We start from the raw sequence: 19340 nt of genomic DNA on the forward strand, positions 1-19340 counted from the left end.
GGTCTAACTGCAGGGCAGCTAAGACCTAAACTCAGGCTTCCTCCAAGAAATAGCAATGAGCTTTCTCTATTTTATTAGTGATTTAAAATTTTTGTTGTACTGATGTTTGAGCTACATCCAGAAACTCTCTTTTGCTACAGTTATTTTTCTTGTAGAATCTCATGATTTTGCCTAAGGCTGGCTTCAGACAGTGGTCCTTCTGTTGGTGTTACTATAGGTATGAGCCACCATGTCAGCTTGTTCTGAGATAAGGTCTCAACTTAATGAAAAAAAAAATCGACTTTGTTATTATAGAGGTGATGTATAGAGGGGTTACATTTACATGAGTCAGGTAATAAGTACATTTCCTTTCCTACAGTGTCATCTGTTCCCTCAATCTCTCTCATTCCCTTCCTCCCTCCCTTCCATCTCCATCCTTGAGATGTATAGTTAGTTCACTTTCATCAAGGTCCACCGTGTTCTACTGCTGCACCTTTTACCCTTTTTCCTCCCGATCTGTCCCTCTGGCTCCACTCTCCTGCAGATATACACATGTGAACTCACTTTTAGTATAAAGGAGTAAAATTACCTTGGCTGGCCTCAAACCTCCACCTGCCTCTCTTTTGCTTTCCAAGTACCTGGAATTGCTGGGATTACAGATGAGCCACAACCTTATTTTCTTGGAGTATTCTGACCTTTACCAAGAGGGTTTAGTTATTTAATGAGAACTGAGTTCGCCTAGCAAGGTCCATACTGACCTTAAAAATAGGTTCCCAGAGCAGGGGCTCTGGCTCACACCTGTAATTTTACTCGGGAGACTGAGATTTGAGGACCATGGTTCAAAGCCAGCTTGGCAGAAAAGTCCCCGCTGAGACTCTTATCTCCAATCAAGCACCAGAAAACCAGAGGCAGAGCTGTGGCTAAAAGTGGTAGAGCACTAGCCTTGAACAAAAGACAGTGCCCAGGCCCTGAGTTCAAGCCCCACAATCAAAAAACAAGTTCCCTGTAACCTTGTATTCTTGCAGTTCAAAAACAGCACTGATGTTGAAAGTCAAACTGTATAATATAATATAGTATAATTTGCCATCTGGCTTTATATTTAATACTTTAGTAATTTAGGCTGATAACTAGTCTCGTTATAGGATGGCATTTATAAAATGCTTCCAAACACCTCTGCTTAACTGGCTGGGAAAAACGACCATTTATTTGGTAGGCAAAGAACATGGCTCGCAATTTTCCATTGGACAAATCCACCTCCATAATTCACCCATACAGATAATCCTTGGGACACAGACCTTTGAAGACTTCAAACTATGCTTTGAAACTTTGCTCCAGAAATGACAGACAAAACTCCGGGGCTGTTTCAGATGCTCCATGGATTCTCTCCCTTATTTTCCCACTCAGTCAACCAACCTCTCATCCTTAGAATTTCTCGGTAACTTGTCTCTCGGATCCACCTTAGGGAGAATTTTCTCAAATATTAGTCAAAGCCAGATAAACCCAGGATACCAGATTTGAGTTATGATTAGCTATGATTTTGATCCGTAAAATTACGCCTTTATGAAAGCGGCAGGCTAGTAACGCGGTAGAGAACTCTAGGCTTCCTTATATTTTTGGAGGGTTCTCTCCATGCTTGGGAGGCATAAACAACGCTCCCCAGCGGTAGCGGAGCAATTGCGCACGCGCAAAGGCAAACTAGGAGCGCTCTTCTTAAGTTTTTGCTCCAGTCCGGCGGGAGGAACTGGGCGGGGCACGGCAAAGCGTGATGGGGCGCGGCTAGAGAAGACCTGCTCCGCCCACTTGCCGAGGCTCCTTTTCTTCCCCTCTGACCTCGGAAATAAGGGGGCGGAACGGCAGGGGCGGAAGTCGCGGTGCATTGTGGGCTCGCCGGGAGCCTTAGAGTTGATCCTGAATGAAAGTGGCGCGGCGTCCCTGACGTTAACCCGGATAGGAGCCCGAGGCGTCCGGTCCCGGCTGGGGTGCGCGGGCTTCGGTCTTTCGTGGCCGGCGGGCAGAGGCCACGAGTTGGGGGCAGCCTAGGGAGGAGGGCGGCTCTGCGCGGCGCGGAGACATGGCTCACAACAAGATACCGCCGCGGTGGCTGAACTGTCCGCGGCGCGGGCAGCCGGTGGCAGGTAACCGGAGGGGTCCCGACTGCGCCCCGCCGGCCAGCTCGCTGCTCTGGTCCGTCCGCGGCGCGGGCAGCCGGTGGCAGGTAACCGGGGAGGAGTTGTGACCGCCCCGCCGGCCGGCTCGTTGCTGCGGGCGGCTGTCGGGCCCGCTAGTGGCGTTTCGGGACCGCGGTGCGCTCGGCCGGAGGGGGTCGGGACGGGGTTGGAACCGCGGCGGGAACCGCAGCGGGTCAGCCGCTGGTCGTCACTACCCGGGCAAGGCTGCGGGTTGAGGATGCCTAGGTAAACGGGGTTATGTGGCTGGAACCGAGTCCCCAGGAACACCATGTCGAGCACTTGAAAGCCTAGAAGCTTGTGAACCTGTCAGGGTTCTACCTTCTCCTGAGAAGGAGAGGAGATGGGTGTGGGTCTGCAGATGGAGGTGGGAGGAGAGGGGCTGTTCCTAGTAGCTAAGTGGGTCGACACTGAGCCAGGGAATAGGGAGGATTTTTGTTTTTTAGATGACTTTTGCGGACTTGACACGTTTTCTTTTTAAACATACAATAAACTTTTATTAAAGTGTACATTTTGATGATTTTTGACTACATAGACATCTTGGGAAACATTAATGAAACCATCGTTCTTGTTAAACCAAAACTCTATAGGGTTATTTGAAATAAAAGTGTTTTTTTTTTTGTTTTGATTTTTTTCTCCTAAAGACAGGATCTCACAATATAACATGGTTGCCCTCAACCTGTGTAGCTTATAGGTTGGCCTGCAATTCAGGATCGTTCTGTCTCAGCCTCCCGAGTAGTGGGATCACAGGCATGTCCACCATGCTTAAAGTTATTGAGATCTTACAGATGCTACCCTCAAAAGAACAAAGCTTCACAACTACCAGCAGCAAGGCTAGAAAGCAAGGTGGAACTATTTGGGCTGGACTTAGGAATCCCAGAGCATTATTCCCCTTGTAGAGGAATACATGAGTTGTTCATTTTGGCCATAGGTAAGCAACGTTGTATAGTACAAAGAAGGGTTGGGAGGACAGTACATAGAAGTATTGGTTGTTTCTGGATTGGTTAAAGTTAACCTGGAAAGTTATTTTTTAAACCAACAATTTAGGATGCAGGAAGATTTCAACATACACTTGGAAACTTAGAATAGTTTTTGTTGTAATGACTGAATTGGTTAACTAACTTCCTCTAACTCTTTCTTTTTTTTTTTGGCCAGTCCTGGGGCTTGGACTCTGGGCCTGAGCACTGTCCCTGGCTTCTTTTTGCTCAAGGCTAGCACTCTGCCACTTGAGCTACAGCACCACTTCTGGCCATTTTCTGTATATGTGGTGCTGGGGAATCGAACCCAGGGCCTCATGTATATGAGGCAGGCACTCTTGCCACTAGGCCATATCCCCAGCCCCCTCTAATTCTTTCTACATCTTGTCCTTTGAATTAAATTTGGGACATCTCAGAATTTTTCTCTTTATCATCCTTTAAAGTTTTCTTTTGTCCTTTGGTAATCGTTTTCTAAGGCAGCCATTGATCTGCTTTCTGTCACTATAGATCATTTTCATTTCCTAGAATTTTTCTAATAAAGGTAACATGCATTCATTTTGGTTTGGCTTTGCTTTGTGTTATTCTTCTTGAGACTCAGACTTTTGAATGTATTAGTAATTCATTCCTTTTTTATTGCTGAGTAGTATTCTCACTGTTTTGAACACTCTACAATCTGTTTATTCATCTGTTGACAGTTATTTGGGTTATTTCCAGTTTTTAATTATTGCAAGGCTTGGTATGAATATTCATGTACAGTTGTGTATATTTACTTTTGCTTTCATTTATCTTTCATAAGTCTCTAAGAGAGAAATGGCTATATTAGGAAGTAGGTATGTATTTCTTTAACCTTTTTAAGAAACTGCCAACCACTTGTCCAATGTAGCTTCATTTTATATTCCCCACACAGTGTATGAGAGTTCCATTTGCTTCGGATCTTTCCCCGAACTTGATATACTCAGTCTTTTTAATTTCAGCAATTGTAATAGGGGTGTAGTGCTAATCTTCCTGTGGTTTAATTTTGAATATCTTTTCATTTACTTACTGGCGGTTTGTATATCTTCTTTACTGAAATATCTGAATTTTTTTTTTTTTTTTTTGTCTTGGGGCTTAAACTTGGCTTGGGCACTTTCTCTAAGCTTCTTTTGCTCAAGGCCAGAGCTCTACCATTTGAGCCATAGCTCCACTCCTGGTTTTTTGAGTAGTTTATTGGAGCTGACTTTCCTGCCCAGGCTGGTTTTGAACCATGATCCTCAGATCTCAGCATCCTTAGTAGCTAAGATTACAGGCTTGAGCCATCAGTGCCTGGCTTGATTTTTTTTTTAAATTAGTATTGGGATATTTGAGACCCTAGAATCTAGCCTCTAAATTATTGTGATTGAGTCACTAAAGTTTTTTTTTTTTTTTTTTTTAAATGGTACTGAGGCTTGAGTTTTGCCTGGAACTGCTAGGCAGAGCTGCTTGACATTCTACTGCTTGAACTATGCCTTCAGCCTATCACTAAACTTATGGGTGTGATTAGTTGTAGAATCTCAAGCTTCCTGACAACCAACTGGATCTCTACTAGTAATCAATAATGCTTTGGCTTGTGATGCTTATTGGAGGTGAAGTTAAATATAATTGAATTCAGTTTTGCTTGTTTAAAGATAGGGTCTTGCTCTATAGACCAGTCTGGCCTTGAAACTCAAGATCTTCCTGCCTGCCCCAGCATCCCAGGTTCAGGGATTACAGGCATTTATTTCAGCACCCAGCTCTTTACTAATACAAGTTCTGATAAGTTTTGTGAATATAATGGTCTGTTTGTCTCAGTCATAGAAGTATTCATACCACATTGCATTTCTTTTTTTTTACAGTTCTGGGACTTGAACTCAGGGCCTGGTCACTGTCACTGAGCTTCTTTTGCTCAAGGCTAGCACTCTGTCATTTGAGCCACAGTGCCACTTCTGGCCTTTTCTGTTTTATGTGATACTGGGGAATAGAACCCAGGGCTTTGGGCATGCTAGGCAAGCACTCGCCACTAAGCTACGCTCCCAGCACTCATGAGTTGTTTAGTATATTGGTGATAGTGTAAGTAGTGTGGGAATTGAGAGTTGACCATTAGATTTAATAATATGGAGGTTATTGGTAATTTTGAATAGTTATATAGAAAACAAAGATCATTTAATGAAATTTAGATTAATGACTGGATAAATGTTCAGACTTAGATATATGTGTGTGTGTGTATATATATATATATATATATATACATATATATATATTTTTTTTGGCCAGTTCTGGGGCTTAAACCCAGGGCCTGAGCACTGTCCCTGGCTTCCTTTTGCTCAAGGCTAACACTCTCTCACTTGAGCCACGGCTCCATGCCCAGCTTTTTCTGTTTATGTGGTACTGAGGAATCGAACCCAGGGTTTCATGCATGCTAGGCACTGAGCCACATTCCTGGCCCCAGATTTAGATATTCCTTTAGGTAGCATTCCATTGCTTTTATTGTTTTTGTAAACATCATTTAGTTTAAGTAGTGTGTTAGTTTTCCATTGTTGTGATAATCAGCTTAAAAGGAGAAAAGATTTTTTTCTTTTTTCCCTGTTGAAGAGGTTTCAGTCTGTAGTTTTGCCCCATTGCTTTGTGCCTGTGATGTGTCAGAAACCTGGCAGGGAGCACATGGGGGAGCAAAGTTGCTGCCTTCATGGTGGCCAGGGACGAGAGACAGAAAAAGGAGTTGGGGACAGAAGATACATACCTCTAGTGACAAGGCATGTAGAGTTTCTGTTACCTCCCAATAGCCTATTAAGTTCTGAATCCATTAGTGTATTAATCCATTCACAAGGTGAGAGCCCTCATGATCCATGCCCCTTCTAAAGGATCCTCTTTGCATCAGTGCTATGTAGTACAGTAAACCTTCAACACATTACCTCATGGGGGAAGGGAGCTAATATCCAAACCATAACAAATAGGTATCTTAAAAAATTGACTGCTTGGTGATGTCATCTATGCTTGTTCTGTGATTCAGAAAAAAAGGAAAAAAAGCCAATACTTCTTGCAGAAATAAACACTGGGAATATACTCTGATAGTTTTTCAGAGAATACTTTTAGTTTACATCCTATCAATTTTATAGAATATCCTAGCATGAGTTTATCCTGATATATATAATTCGGTCCATTAGATGGAAAAAATTCTAGCTTCATATTAAAAAAAAATCATGTAATCAGGAATTTTAAATAATTAAGCTGGGCCTGGTAGTGTACTTTTGTAACCCCAGCACTTGGAAGACAGTCTAGAGGACCTGAGTTCCAAGCAAGCCTTGGCTATATTTCAAGACGCTGTTTATTTCTTTATTTAATTATTTTTTAGTTTTACCTTATTCATTGTGGTAACTAGAGTCTGAACATATTAAACATAGGTAATTGTGTGGGACAAGGACTCTGAAATCACTTTGCTTTATACTAAGAAATTTGTTTATTCATTCATTTACTCTCTTTCTATTTTTTGGCCAGTCTTGGGCTTGGACTCCGGCCCCTTAGACTCTGGCCGGAGCACTGTCCCTGGCTTCTTTTTGCTCAAGGCTAGCACTCTACCACTTGAGCCACAGCACCACTTCTGGCTTTTTCTATGTATGTGGTGCTGAGGAATTGAACCCAGGGCTTCATGTATGCAAGGCAAGCACTCTACCACTGGGCCATATTCCCAGCACATTTACTTACTTTTGGAGACTGAATCTTACAGTAATCTGAGATGATCTTAATCTCCTGATCTTCCTTTCTCAGCCTTGAATGTAGAGAATGTGGAAATGAATTTAATTCATGTCACCCATTTTTCCTTTTCTTTTTCTGAAGAGTACTGGAATTTGAACTCAGGGTTGCTTACTTGCTAGGCAGGGACTCTTGCTTGAGCTATGATTCCAGCCAATTTTTGCTCTGGTAATACTTCAGAAAGGGTCTTTTTTCCCAACCTGGCCTAGACTTTAATCCTCATATTTATGCTGCCTATTGTAGCTGGGATGACAGGTATGTACCACCACACCCAGGTTTTTCTGTTGAGATGAAGGCTGATCTGGAGCCATCAGCCTTGTATTCTGGCCTCCCATGAAGCTGAGATAAACAGCCACTGCACCCACCTATTGGACCCACCTATTGGTTGAAAAGTGTGTGTGTGTGTGTGTGTGTGTGTGTGTGTGTGTTCCCTTAAACATTTTGCCCATGCTGGCCTTAAACCTTAATCTTCCTGATTTCTGTCTCTTGTGAAACAGAGATAGGATTATAGGTATGAGCCATCAGCAATGAAAAGCCAGTATCCTTCTAAAGCAAGGGTTTATAATTTAGATTATTTAAAGAAGTTCTGGGAAAGAAAAAATGAGGGTGTAACAGATAAGACAAGAAATGTACTCACTACCTTATTATGTAACAGCCTCTTTGCACATCACCTTGCCAATAAAATTTAATTAAAAAAATAAAAGTTCTGTTCACTGGCAATTTTCTTTGCTGTTATAGTGCCAGTTTCTACAATTTATTTTGTTTCTAAAAGTTTTAAGGAAGTATATTTTAAAGAATTGTTTAGATGGGGCTGGAGATATGGCCTAGTGGCAAGAGTGCCTGCCTCATATACATGAGGCCCTGGGTTCGATTCCCCAGCACCACATATACAGAAAATGGCCAGAAATGGCGCTGTGGCTCAAGTGGCAGAGTGCTAGCCTTGAGCAAAAAGAAGCCAGGGACAGTGCTCAGGCCCTGAGTCCAAGCCCCAGGACTGGCCAAAAAAAAAAAAAAAAAAAAAAGAATTGTTTAGATGGAGAGTACTTTATGAATAGTTGCTTTTATAGAATGTTTTCACCTTTAAGATGTTTTCAGAGGGTAGTTTTTGACATAGCTATAGGATTTTAACCTGAAACCACTTATTTACATAGTGAAAATTGTTACTCATCTCAATTTTGTTTAGGAAGATTCTTGCCTCTGAAGACAATGCTGGGACCAAGATATGATAGTCAGGTAGCTGAGGAAAATCGCTTCCATCCCAGTATGCTCTCAAACTATCTGAAGAGTCTAAAGGTAAGAAGTAAAACTTGGCTACTAATTTGTGCTCTACCATTTGAGACTACTCCCCACTCCCTTGACAGGACTGGGGTTTGAACCCAGGAACTTATATATGCCAAGTAAGTGTTCTACCATTGAGCTAAAACCCTAGTTCTTGCTTTTTTGGTTGGTCATGATGCTTGAATTCAGGCCCTGGGTGCTGTTCCCAAGCTTTTTCCACTCAAGGCTAATACTCTACCATTTTAAGCCACAACTTCATTTTGGCTTTCCTCAGATCTCAGCTTCCTGAGTAGCCAGGATTACAGGCATGAACCACCAGTGCCAAACCAAACACATCTTTTTACAGAACATAGTTATTAATCTACAACACCAATCTTTATTTTTTTTTTATTTTATGTAGTTGGTAGTCTTACAGGTGTATATTAGTGTATTCAGTGAAATTTTGTGTTTGTTTATTTATTTTTTGCCAGTCCTGGGGCTTGAACTCAGGGCCTGAGCATTGTCCTTGGCTGCTTTTTGTTCAAGGCTAGCACTTTACCACTTGAGCCACAGGGCCCCTTCTGGCCTTTTCTATATACGTGGTGCTGAGGAATCGAACCCAGGGCTTCATGTATAAGAGGCAAGCACTCTACCACTAGGCCATATTCCCAGCCCAGTTTTTTTTTTAATTAAAAATTTTTTTTTACATTCAGTGAATTTTAGAGTTTACAATGTGCAACATCGTATGGGTAGGCAAAGAGCCACTTAGTTTTTTTTTTTTTTTTTTTTGTTGGTTCTGGGGCTTGAACTCTGGGCCTAGGCACTGCTCATGAGCTCCTTAGTTCAAGGCTAGTGCTCTACCACTTGAGACACATCACCACTTCTGGGTTTCTGGTGGTTAATTAGAGATAAGCGTTTCACAACTTTCCTGCCTGGGGTGGTTTTGAACCATGATCCTCAGATTTCAGCCTCCTGAGTATCTAGGACTATAGGTGTGAGCCACTGGCACCTGGCCACTTAGATTTTTGAAAACTAGTTATTCATCACTTTTACTTAGGTAGCTTTCCCATATTTGTTTATATTTTTTAATTGTAGCTAATTTATGAACTATCCATAAGCACATTGAAAATCACAATTAAAAGTTTGTTTGGATTTACAAGCTAGGAACTTGGGCTTCAATCCCAGTTTGCAGGATTAATGATGCTACATGTAAAGTATATAGAACAGTTACTGTTACAGAGTAAGGACTGTAACAAGTTGTAGTTCTTACTTTGTGCAGAAGATAGTTATTTTCTTTATGCAGCATGAGTTGGGATTATCTATTATGAAAAATACTTATATGTAACGTGTGGGTGCATTTGTGTGTACAGGTTCATATTCACATGAATATGTTGTCTACACAAACCACATGCACATTTATACATGCAGATATGTGGGGCATGTGGAAACTAAGTTACACTATATATTTTCAGATTCCTTGCCAAAAATATTCCTTTGTTAACTAGAAACCCACATTTTCCTGTTTATCACCACTTTTTATTTGCTTCTTGTTTTGAGCCTAGAAGCCCAAACTTGAAGTTTAGTACTAGCCTATTGTATTAGTTTCTTTTTTAATGAGTTTTTCTTCTTTATTTATTTATTTATTTTTGGTATCAGTTTAATCTAGATCCTTGTGTTTAGCAAAATAAAGTCATCAAAAGTGAGTTGAGCAAATGCTAGCTGTTGTGATTAAGTCTGTAAGGAGATTCACAAATATGGCTATATACACTGTTCTGTGTTAGTTGGTTCAGGGATTGTGAAGGAATTTTGACTATACTTTTTCTAGGTCTACCACTTTAGGATAATTTTTTTTTTTTGCTTGTCCTGGCCTTGAACTCAGGGTCTGGGGTCTGTCTCTGAGCCTCTCTGTGCTCGAGGCTAAAGCTCTACCACTTGAGCCACAGCAGTACTTCCAGCTTTTTCTGCTTATTTGGTGCTGAGGAATCGAACCCGGGGTTCATGCATGCTGAGCAAGCACTCTACCCCTAAGCTACATTCCTAGCCCTAGGATGAATTCATATATATATATATATATTTTTTTTTTCCTTTTGGGGGGAATATTTTCTGTAATCTGCCAACTATGGTTCTCTCTGTCTTTTTCTTTCCCATGTGTTTTCTTTCAGTTCCTTTTGGCAGAATTTAGACATTTTTAAAATAACTATAGATTTTGTGTGCTTCACATTTTCATTGAGAATGACTTGTTTAAAATTTTTTTCAAACCATTAATTTGTTTTATATATCCAGGAAGGGAAGAGAAAAATTGCCCAAGAATCATTTTTAACCTTGGTTCAGTCTACTTTCAGAAAGGATTGCACACATGTATTCATGGCCTAAATGGCTTGTGTCATGTTTTAAAGGTGTGCTACAGTGTGGGGTAGTCAGTAGCTATGATCAAGTGATGGAGGTGGCTGTGTAGAATGCTGTGTAGAATGTGTGACTAAAGCTACGGAGGTGTGTTGCACATGGATGCTGCCCTTGGGGCATCGTGGCTACCGAGACGGATGTGCACAAAACAATGCCATTGTTTTCTTTTTTGAGTTGACTTTTGTGCTCTTGAGAGTGAAGTCTGTTTTGCTCACGTTTCTGTTTCTTCATTACCGTAGGTGTTATTTTATTGAGTGTCTTAAGTAAAACTTGGGGGAGTAGAATTTCACTGAAATTGGTTGGTGGCAGGGTAAACCTAAAATCTCCTTTAGTGTAGATGGGGGAATTTGGTATTGCCATTTAGTCAGCTTGTTTTGGAACGAATTCAGTCACTAGTAAATCTGCCCTTTTTTTTTAAGGTTAAAATGAGCTTGTTGGTGGATCTGACAAATACTTCAAGGTTCTATGACCGAAATGACATAGAAAAAGAAGGTATCAAATATATCAAACTTCAGTGTAAAGGGTAAGTTATGGATTAAGACTTCTTAAGTGAAAACCATTCACTGAAATTTATATTCTCTTCTTTAAAATTCTGTTTTTATATGTTATTAGACATGGAGAATGCCCTACAACTGAGAATACTGACACATTCATTCGTCTGTGTGAACGGTTTAATGACAGAAACCCACCTGAACTTATTGGTATGTTTGGCTTTACTATTGTTGTTTAACATTTGGGCTTCTGTTCTCCTTTTGCAAGTGAGTTGATAGGGAAATTTTATTTTTATTTTTGTCTCACTGAGTTGCCTGCATTGGCCTCACACTCATGGTCCTCTTGCCTCATCTTCTTAAGTACTGGGATTATAGACATGTACCATTATGCATGGTATTTTTTTCCTCTTTGAAAGTCACCAAATAGTATTTATTAGAGGAAGAGACTAACTTGTGTGTAGCTTGTTAAGTCCTTATTGCTTCTCTCTACATATGCTATTTAGGAAAATTCTTAAACACTATTTTTTTTTTTTTTTTTTTTTGGGTCATGGTGCTTGAATTCTGGGCCTGGGTGCTGTCCCTGAGCTCTTCAGCTCAATGCTAATACTCTACCACTTTGAGCCACAGCACCACTTCCAGTTTTCTGATGGTTTGTTGGAGATAAGAGTCATAAGGACTTTCTTGCCCGGCTAGTTTGAACCATGATCCTCAGATCCCACCGGCTGGGCAACACTACATTTTAAAGTAATAACTTTACATGTTTTTCTTTGTGCAGTTGTATTCTTTGGAGAGCTGAGAGAGAAAAACTTCTAATCGGTTGTTTTATATGTTACTAAGTTATGGAACCTACTACAATGTAAATCGAAGTGGAAACATTTTCTCTGACCTGCCAAGTTTTGTATCACAAGGTGTTGGCAATTATATATTGTATTATTAATCTGAAGCTTGTAACAGCAGTTGGCTTTAGAACCTATTGGTGAAAATATCCCTTCCCCCCTTTTTGGCAGTCGTGGGGCTTGAACTCAGTGCCTGGTCCCTGTCCCTAAGCGTTTTTGCTCAAGAATATCCTCTACTACTTTGAGCTACAGCACCACTTCCAGTTTTCTGGTGGTTAATTGGAGATAAGTGTCTCATGGACTTTCCTGCCTTGGTTAGCATTGAAGTATGACTCTCAGACCTCAGCTTCCTGAGTGTTAAGAATTACAAGCATGAGCCACCCTGTTTTAAGCAAAAGGCACTGGAGAATCATGTTTAAGGACTTTAAGGTTTTAGAAATATTGGTTAGCTTTTATATTTTCTTTTTTTAGTTTCAGAAAAGAATTTTCATCAGCTTTGCATACCTTCCTGTAGAAGCATTCTTGTTGACCAATAACAGACATTTCTGATTTATTTTCAAAGATGACCTAGGTTTAAAAAAAAATCATTGAAGGGCTGGGAATATGGCCTAGTGGCAAGAGTGCTTGACTCGTATACATGAAGCCCTGAGTTCGATTCCCCAGCACCACATATATAGAAAATGGCCAGAAGTGGCGCTGTGGCTCAAGTGGCAGAGTGCTAGCCTTGAGCCAAAAGAAGCTAGGGACAGTGCTCAGGCCCTGAGTCCAAGGCCCAGGACTGGCAAAAAAAAAAAAAAAAAAAAATCATTGAAAAATAGCTGATCTAATTGCTAATTCATAAATACCAGTTGACTGTTCAATTATCAGTTGATAATGGATGGTTGGTATGAGTGTGGGCTAAATCTGTAGACTTAGTGGGAATTTAAAGTTCTTGAAGCACAGATACTTGAAATCTTCTGTAAGGAAGAAAGAACTTTAAGTTTCCCTTTACTGAACCCTTGGTGCCAGATGTTTGTAATTATTATCATATGTTAGCTGCTCTAGGGAAGTATATTCTCAGTTGGTTTCTATAGACTTGAAAAAAATTTAATGTTTTTTTACTATGTAATTATTGCCTCTAGCCACTTACCTTTGCTACTTACCTTCAACTTCAACTAGCAGTCAATCCCTAGATGAGTTTGTATTTGCTCTAGTTTCTCAATTTTTGACTTTTACATATATTCTATTGACCTTTTATCTGATACGTCACTGAATAAATTGGAAAATTCAGTTTGTGGGTTAGAGATATATATGTGTTATGTCCTTTGCAGACCCCGTCCCCCCCCCGCCCCCCGCCCCCTGCATTCTGTTGAAAGGCTTGAACTCTGGGCCTGGGCGTTGTCCCTGAGCTCTTCAGCTCAAGGCTAGTGCTCTACCGCTTTGAGCCACATCAACACTTCTGGTTTTCTGGTGGTTAATTGGAGATAAGAGTCTCAGGGACTTTCCTGCCCAGGCTGGTGTTGAACTGCAATTCTCAGATCTCAGCCTCTTGAGTAGTTAGGATTATGGATGCCCAGCTCCTCTGCAGTGTTTGATGAAAATACCTCCATATTAAAAATTTTTGGAGTTCTTTAATGAGAAATGTAACACAGAGTTTTAAATCAATAAATGAATATAGTATATTTGAGCTTTTTCTAATGCTCTAAAACATATTCTATATAATGTGAATAGACAAATTAATAAGTTACAAGCTTTTAAATTGTACACACATAGAATGTAATTAAAAGCTGAAACGTTTTAGGGGCTGGGAATATGGCCTAGTGGTAAAGTGCTCGTCTCGTATACGTGAAGCCCTGGGTTCGATTCCTCAGCACCATGTATATAGAAAAAGCCGGAAGTGGTGCTGTGGCTCAAGTGGCAGAGTGCTAGCCTTGAGCAAAAAACAAACAAACAAAAGAAGCCAGGGACAGTGCTCAGGCCTTGAGTTCAAGCCCAAGGATTGGCAAAAACAAAAACAAAAAACAAACAAAAAACCAAACAAAAAACTGGAACCTTTTTATGATAAGTTGGAACTTTAAGACAAAATATTGCCTTTGAACTGCTGTATTAAATTTAATCAAATGTTTTATTTTCTAGGTGTTCATTGTACCCATGGTTTCAATCGCACTGGTTTCCTCATATGTGCCTTTTTGGTGGAGAAAATGGATTGGAGGTACTTATATTTTATGTTGGAAGAAAATGTATTTAATAATTTATAAAATATTGTATTGATGTTTTATTTATAGTATTTTATGTTGTCATGTGTTTTCAATTTATGATTAGGATAATTTGAGATGACTTTCATTTTGCCCTATAGTTGAAGGCTTATGATTTTTTTTTTTATTTTTGCCAGTCCTGGGCCTTGAACTCAGGGCCTGAGCACTGTCCCTGGCTTCTTTTTGCTCAAGGCTAGCACTCTACCACTTGAGCCACAGCGCCACACAAGCACTCTACCACTAGACCATATTCCCAGCCCTGGCTTATGAATTTTTTTGAAAATTATTTAAAAAAATAAAATTTTATTGTTATTACATGTTGTACATGTTTCATAAGTCAGGTAAATGAAATCATGAATGTTTTTGTTTGTTTGTTTTGGTCGGTTGTTGAGCTTGAACTCAGGGCCTAGGTGCTGTCCCTAAGCCTCTTTGTGCTCAAGTCTAGTGCTCTACCAATTAAGCTACAGCTCTACTTCCAGATTTTTTTTTTTTTTTTTTTTTTGGCCAGTCCTGGGGCTTGGACTCAGGGCCTGAGCACTGTCCCTGGCTTCTTTTTGCTCAAGGCTAGCACTCTGCCACTTAAGTCACAGCACCACTTCTGGCCATTTTCTATATATTTGGTTCTGGGGAATTGAACCCAGGGCCTCATGTATATAGGGGCAAGCACTTTTGCCACTAGGCCATATCCCCAGCCCCTACTTCCAGTTTTTGAGTGGTTAAGAGTGGTTAAGAATTAAGAGTCTCATGGGGACTTTTCTTCCCAGGCTGGCTTCGAACTGTGATCCTCACATCTCACCCTCCTGAGTAGCTAGGATCACAGGTATGAGCCACCAGTGCCTAGCATGAGTTCAATTCTTTTTGGAGAATGTGACCCCTTCCTTTATTTTTTTCCCAGTTTTCCCCTCCCGTCCCTGGAGTACTAATGATTTATTTTCCTATTTTCTTCTCATTTTATAGGATTATCAGAGGCAGATTCTTTTGATATTTTATTTGCTATTCTACTTTGGAAATCACTGCTCTTTTCCTTTATATAGTGTTTTCTGTAGCTGTTAAGTACTAGGAAAAGTTTACAATGTTATATGAAGAAAATATGTTTGGGACAGGGTATTTAATCAACATATCTTTATGGACATAATGTTATTTGTGAAGTAAAATTTTAGATTTTTGAGAGAATAGAATCTTACATGAAATTCCCTTAAGAGAATGGGATATTACTAATAGAATTTTTTCATTCACTGATCAAAGGTCATTTATGTTTATGAAGCTTCTTACACTATCCGTCTTTTTCTGAATATAACCTGTCAGAAGTACATATCAGATTGTACATTTTCCTTTTTACTCATCCCCAGTAGTTCTCTATTTCATGGACTTCCCATCTCTGGCTATTCAGATGCTCTACATAGTAAGTAACCTTAGAGTCTTGTGCTACCCTCAGCAATGCTTACCTGTCTCTTGTGACTTGTACTCTTAGGGCCTGGATTCTTTGGAAGTTTCTGAAGAACCAGGATGCCTTTATCTTATATTTACATTTAGTAGTCACATTTTGTTCATTGCTGTTTTTTTTTTGCCAGTCCTGGGGCTTGGACTCAGGGCCTGAGCACTGTCCCTGGCTTCGTTTCACTCAAGGCTAGCACTTTACCACTTGAGCCACAGCACCACTTCCGGCTTTTTCTGTATGTGGTGCTGAGGAATTGAACCCAGGGCTTCATGCATACAAGGCAAGCATTCTACCACTAAGCCACATTCCCAGCCCTCATTGCTGTTTTAAAGACTCAGCTTGTAACCTTAGAGGTTTTATTTAAATTCTTCTTCAGGAGCCCTACCCACAACTCTTAAGATAAACTTGTAAAAATGTAGTTTTAGAGTTGAGGAGTTATCAGTATTCCTCATATTGAAACTGTCTCAAATTCAGGTTGTCTAACTTAATTGGATGCCTTGACATTGAAAACTATGGTTTGTCTGTTTTATGTACCTGTTTTATTTTATATGGTGCCCTGAATATTAATTTGATAAGTTTGCATAAATAGAGAATAGTGAGAATTTGCATGGTGTTTATTTTTTATAGTATTGAAGCAGCAGTTGCTACTTTTGCCCAAGCTAGACCGCCAGGGATCTATAAGGGTGATTATTTAAAGGAACTTTTTCGTCGCTATGGTGATATAGAGGAAGCACCACCACCACCTCTGTTGCCAGATTGGTGTTTTGAAGATGAAGAAGAAGAAGATGAGGATGAAGATGGGAAAAAAGAATCAGAACCTGGGTCAAGTGCTTCTTTTGGCAAAAGGAGAAAAGAAAGGTTAAAACTGGTAATGTTAAAAAAATAACATAATATTCCTGATCTTCTATAAACTTACTGGGATTTGGGAGAGTGGGATGGGATGTTGACCATGTTTCTTTAGCTAGGTTTATAAAGCTGTTTCATTTTAGCTATTTCTTTTCCTCTTACTCCTCAGTCCCCCAGACAATTTTTTTTTTTTGGGCTCAGACTGATCTAGAACTTGAAATTCTTCTGCCTCAGCCTCTTAAGTGCTGTGATTACAAGTATGTACCACCTACCTGCTCATTGTGGCTGTTTTAAAGGGTCTTCTACCCATAGCCTCCCCCTCTCCCCAAGATAAGGTTTTGCTATGTAGTGTATGTTGATCTGGAATGCTTCAATCTCCTGAGTGCTGGGACTATACCACTATGTCTAGCTATTTCTAAAGATTCTTGATAGCCAAGAAACTGTCTTTTTTTTTCCTTGTCAGTTGTGGGGCTTGAGCTTGGGACCTGGGCACTGTCCCTGAGCTCTTGTGGTCAAGGCTAGTGCTCTACCACTTTGAGCCAACTGGAAGTGCCACTTCCAGTTTTCTGGTGGTTAATTGGAGATAAGAGTCTCAACAGACTTTTCTGCCGAGTCTGGCTTTGAACTGTGATCTTCCTTAGTAACTAGGATTATAGGCATGAGTCACTTTCACCCAGCAGAAGCTGTCTTTTTTAAGAGAAAAATTCATCCTGTCTTATTTCTTAGGTAAGCTAAAGAACTCTTAGATTGAGAGTACTTCTTTATAAAGAATACTGCTTTGTAAAGTGTTGGTCTCTCTCAACTTCCCCTCTGCTTGGGGTGGGGGAAGGGGCTTGTCCACCCCTTCCTGGGTGGTCCTTTATCGCTCTCACGTGGGAGCAATGGCCACATATAGCCCTTGGTAGTGTGTGGTCACAGGGTGCCCCAAACCCGCCAAGGAAGACACAGATGCGTGGGCCCCTGGAGAAAACCTCTAGGGCTTCTGTCTATTCAAATGAGGAGCCCCCCAGATATACCCCCGAGGGCAGGCACAAGAGAGGGATTGCAGATTGGTCACAGAGGGATGTCCATCAAGTTATGTCAGGGGACCTCCCTCGGGGGCAGAGGCCCAGCCCCCCAAGGATGGGTTTCTGGGGTGTCCTCCATTACATACATGCTGCCCCAGGAGCAGAGCCTTCTCTTCCTGCCAAGGGCAGGAAGGGAGGGGCAGGAAGGGGAGGGGCAGGCCAAGGTCAGCTGTGGCCCCATAAAGGCACAGCTGACCCCAACATCTGCTACTCTTTTTTTTCTAAATTAGCAGGGGATGTTGTAACATGGCATATGTGTAGGTATAAGGCAAATGCTGACATAAGACATATATATATATAAATATATAAGGGGTAGGTGAAGTGGCCATCCGTCTGGCTTTGTCCAGGGAAGCTGGAATCCTCAGCTGGTTTCTGCCAAGTGCAGGAAGGTGCAGACATCAGCCTTCTTTTGGTGGAGGTAGAAGTAGGCTGGAGCTCTGGCATCCCTGGTGGTTCACAGTAACTGATAACTTAAACATAAGTGATTAGTAAAACATTCTTTTTATATATAAACATTGAAACAAAGGTGTTAAACCTTTGCGCTTACTTTTTGATAACATTAAGGTTGGGTGTCAAACCCTCAGCTCCTATTTCTCTGTAACGGTACTCTCCTAAACCAAACAGTAGGAGGAGAGGAGTGGAAGAAACATGGTGCAAAATTTCTTTAGTTTTTTGTACAAAACTGATCCTTACTAATCATGGGGTCTACTCTCCTCTCTCTACCTCTCTCTTTTTTTTTTCAATTTTTATTTATTATTATTATAATTTTTTTTTCTTATGACATGGCAGGGCACCAGGCTGGGTCCAGGGAAGAAACAGGGCTGACACTGGGTCCATCGCTGGTACAGGCAGGCTTTCCCGTTTCTTCATGGAAAAATCCACCACGGTCTTTGTTTTCCTGAAGAGAAAACAAAGAGAGACATTTCTCCAGAGCAAGTGCTCTAGGCTTAATTTTCCAATCTGTAAAGGCATTTAGAAGGCTCTGGGGATTTAGTTCAGTGGAAGATCACCTGCCCGGCGAGCGCAAGGCCCGGAGTTCGGTCCTTGGTTCTTGGGGTGGGGGAAAACCAACAACTATAGGTCAGAAAAAAACCAAGGCAGTTTGGGAACAGACTGTAGAGGCAGCTTCCTGTAGCCACAGACTGCCACAGTCCATGCAGCTAGCACACGTTGACCCGCATCCTATAAAGCAAAGTATTAATCCTGGGTCAGGAGAATCGAGTTTTGCGCAGTTGTTCCAAAAATGACTCTGGTCCCTTGATCTTAAAAGAGTTTATGAGAGCACAGGAGAGAAAGAATAATTTTTTTTTTTTTCTTTTGGCTTGGAGTCTGGTGCTGTTCACTGTGACTCCACCCACAGGCTGCAAAGAACAGTTTAACATAAGAATTAAAGTAAGTTAAGATAGTAGTCAAAAAGCAAGTAATTTTGAAACCATGATGCCAGATTTTACATGTTGTACCAACACAGACAGACAGACAGACACTTGTGCACAAGCTTTGAGGCATACTTAGAATTTTTTTTTTATTGTGAGATCCTGAAACTAAATATCTAGGAAGAAGATGTACCGATGCTTTACAAAATTAGCAAACAGTTAAAATGATATTTTGCATATAAATTCTTTTTTAGGTGGTGTTTTCATACTTGGCATATTATTCAACTGAGAAGACTCATTTTTCTGTTAGACAACCTTTATTATCTTCTAGAATTAAAAGATCTACCAAAAATATTGGGAGTTATCTCCTTGGGGATCGGAGAACTTTTGAGAGAAATAGTATTGGCTGTGCTTGTATACACACCTGTTTGGTGTAAATCAAAGGAGAAAGTTGGGAAGTGTAGAGCAAATTAGTTATTAATGAAGTTAGTAATAAGATGTTTGGCATA

At 40.7% G+C, this 19340-nt stretch overlaps 1 protein-coding gene across 3 annotated transcripts in view; it reads left to right on the top strand.

Moving 5' to 3' along the window:
• The first annotated feature begins 1862 nt into the window (after positions 1-1862).
• Positions 1863-19340, top strand: part of Rngtt (RNA guanylyltransferase and 5'-phosphatase) — a 219011-nt gene continuing 201533 nt past the window's right edge. For 2 of the 3 annotated variants that reach the window (XM_048353850.1, XM_048353852.1), the window contains exons 1-6: positions 1863-2114; positions 8070-8179; positions 10966-11069; positions 11159-11247; positions 13989-14064; positions 16173-16413. In XM_048353850.1, the coding sequence (XP_048209807.1) occupies positions 2051-2114; positions 8070-8179; positions 10966-11069; positions 11159-11247; positions 13989-14064; positions 16173-16413 (684 nt within the window). In that variant the 5' untranslated portion in view covers positions 1863-2050. Of the gene's footprint in view, positions 2195-8069; positions 8180-10965; positions 11070-11158; positions 11248-13988; positions 14065-16172; positions 16414-19340 lie in introns of all 3 variants that reach the window. The other variant, XM_048353851.1, reaches the window with a different exon arrangement.

The sequence above is a fragment of the Perognathus longimembris genome, chromosome 9, assembly GCF_023159225.1.
Source record: "Perognathus longimembris pacificus isolate PPM17 chromosome 9, ASM2315922v1, whole genome shotgun sequence".
In the NCBI taxonomy this organism is placed as follows: domain Eukaryota; kingdom Metazoa; phylum Chordata; class Mammalia; order Rodentia; family Heteromyidae; genus Perognathus; species Perognathus longimembris.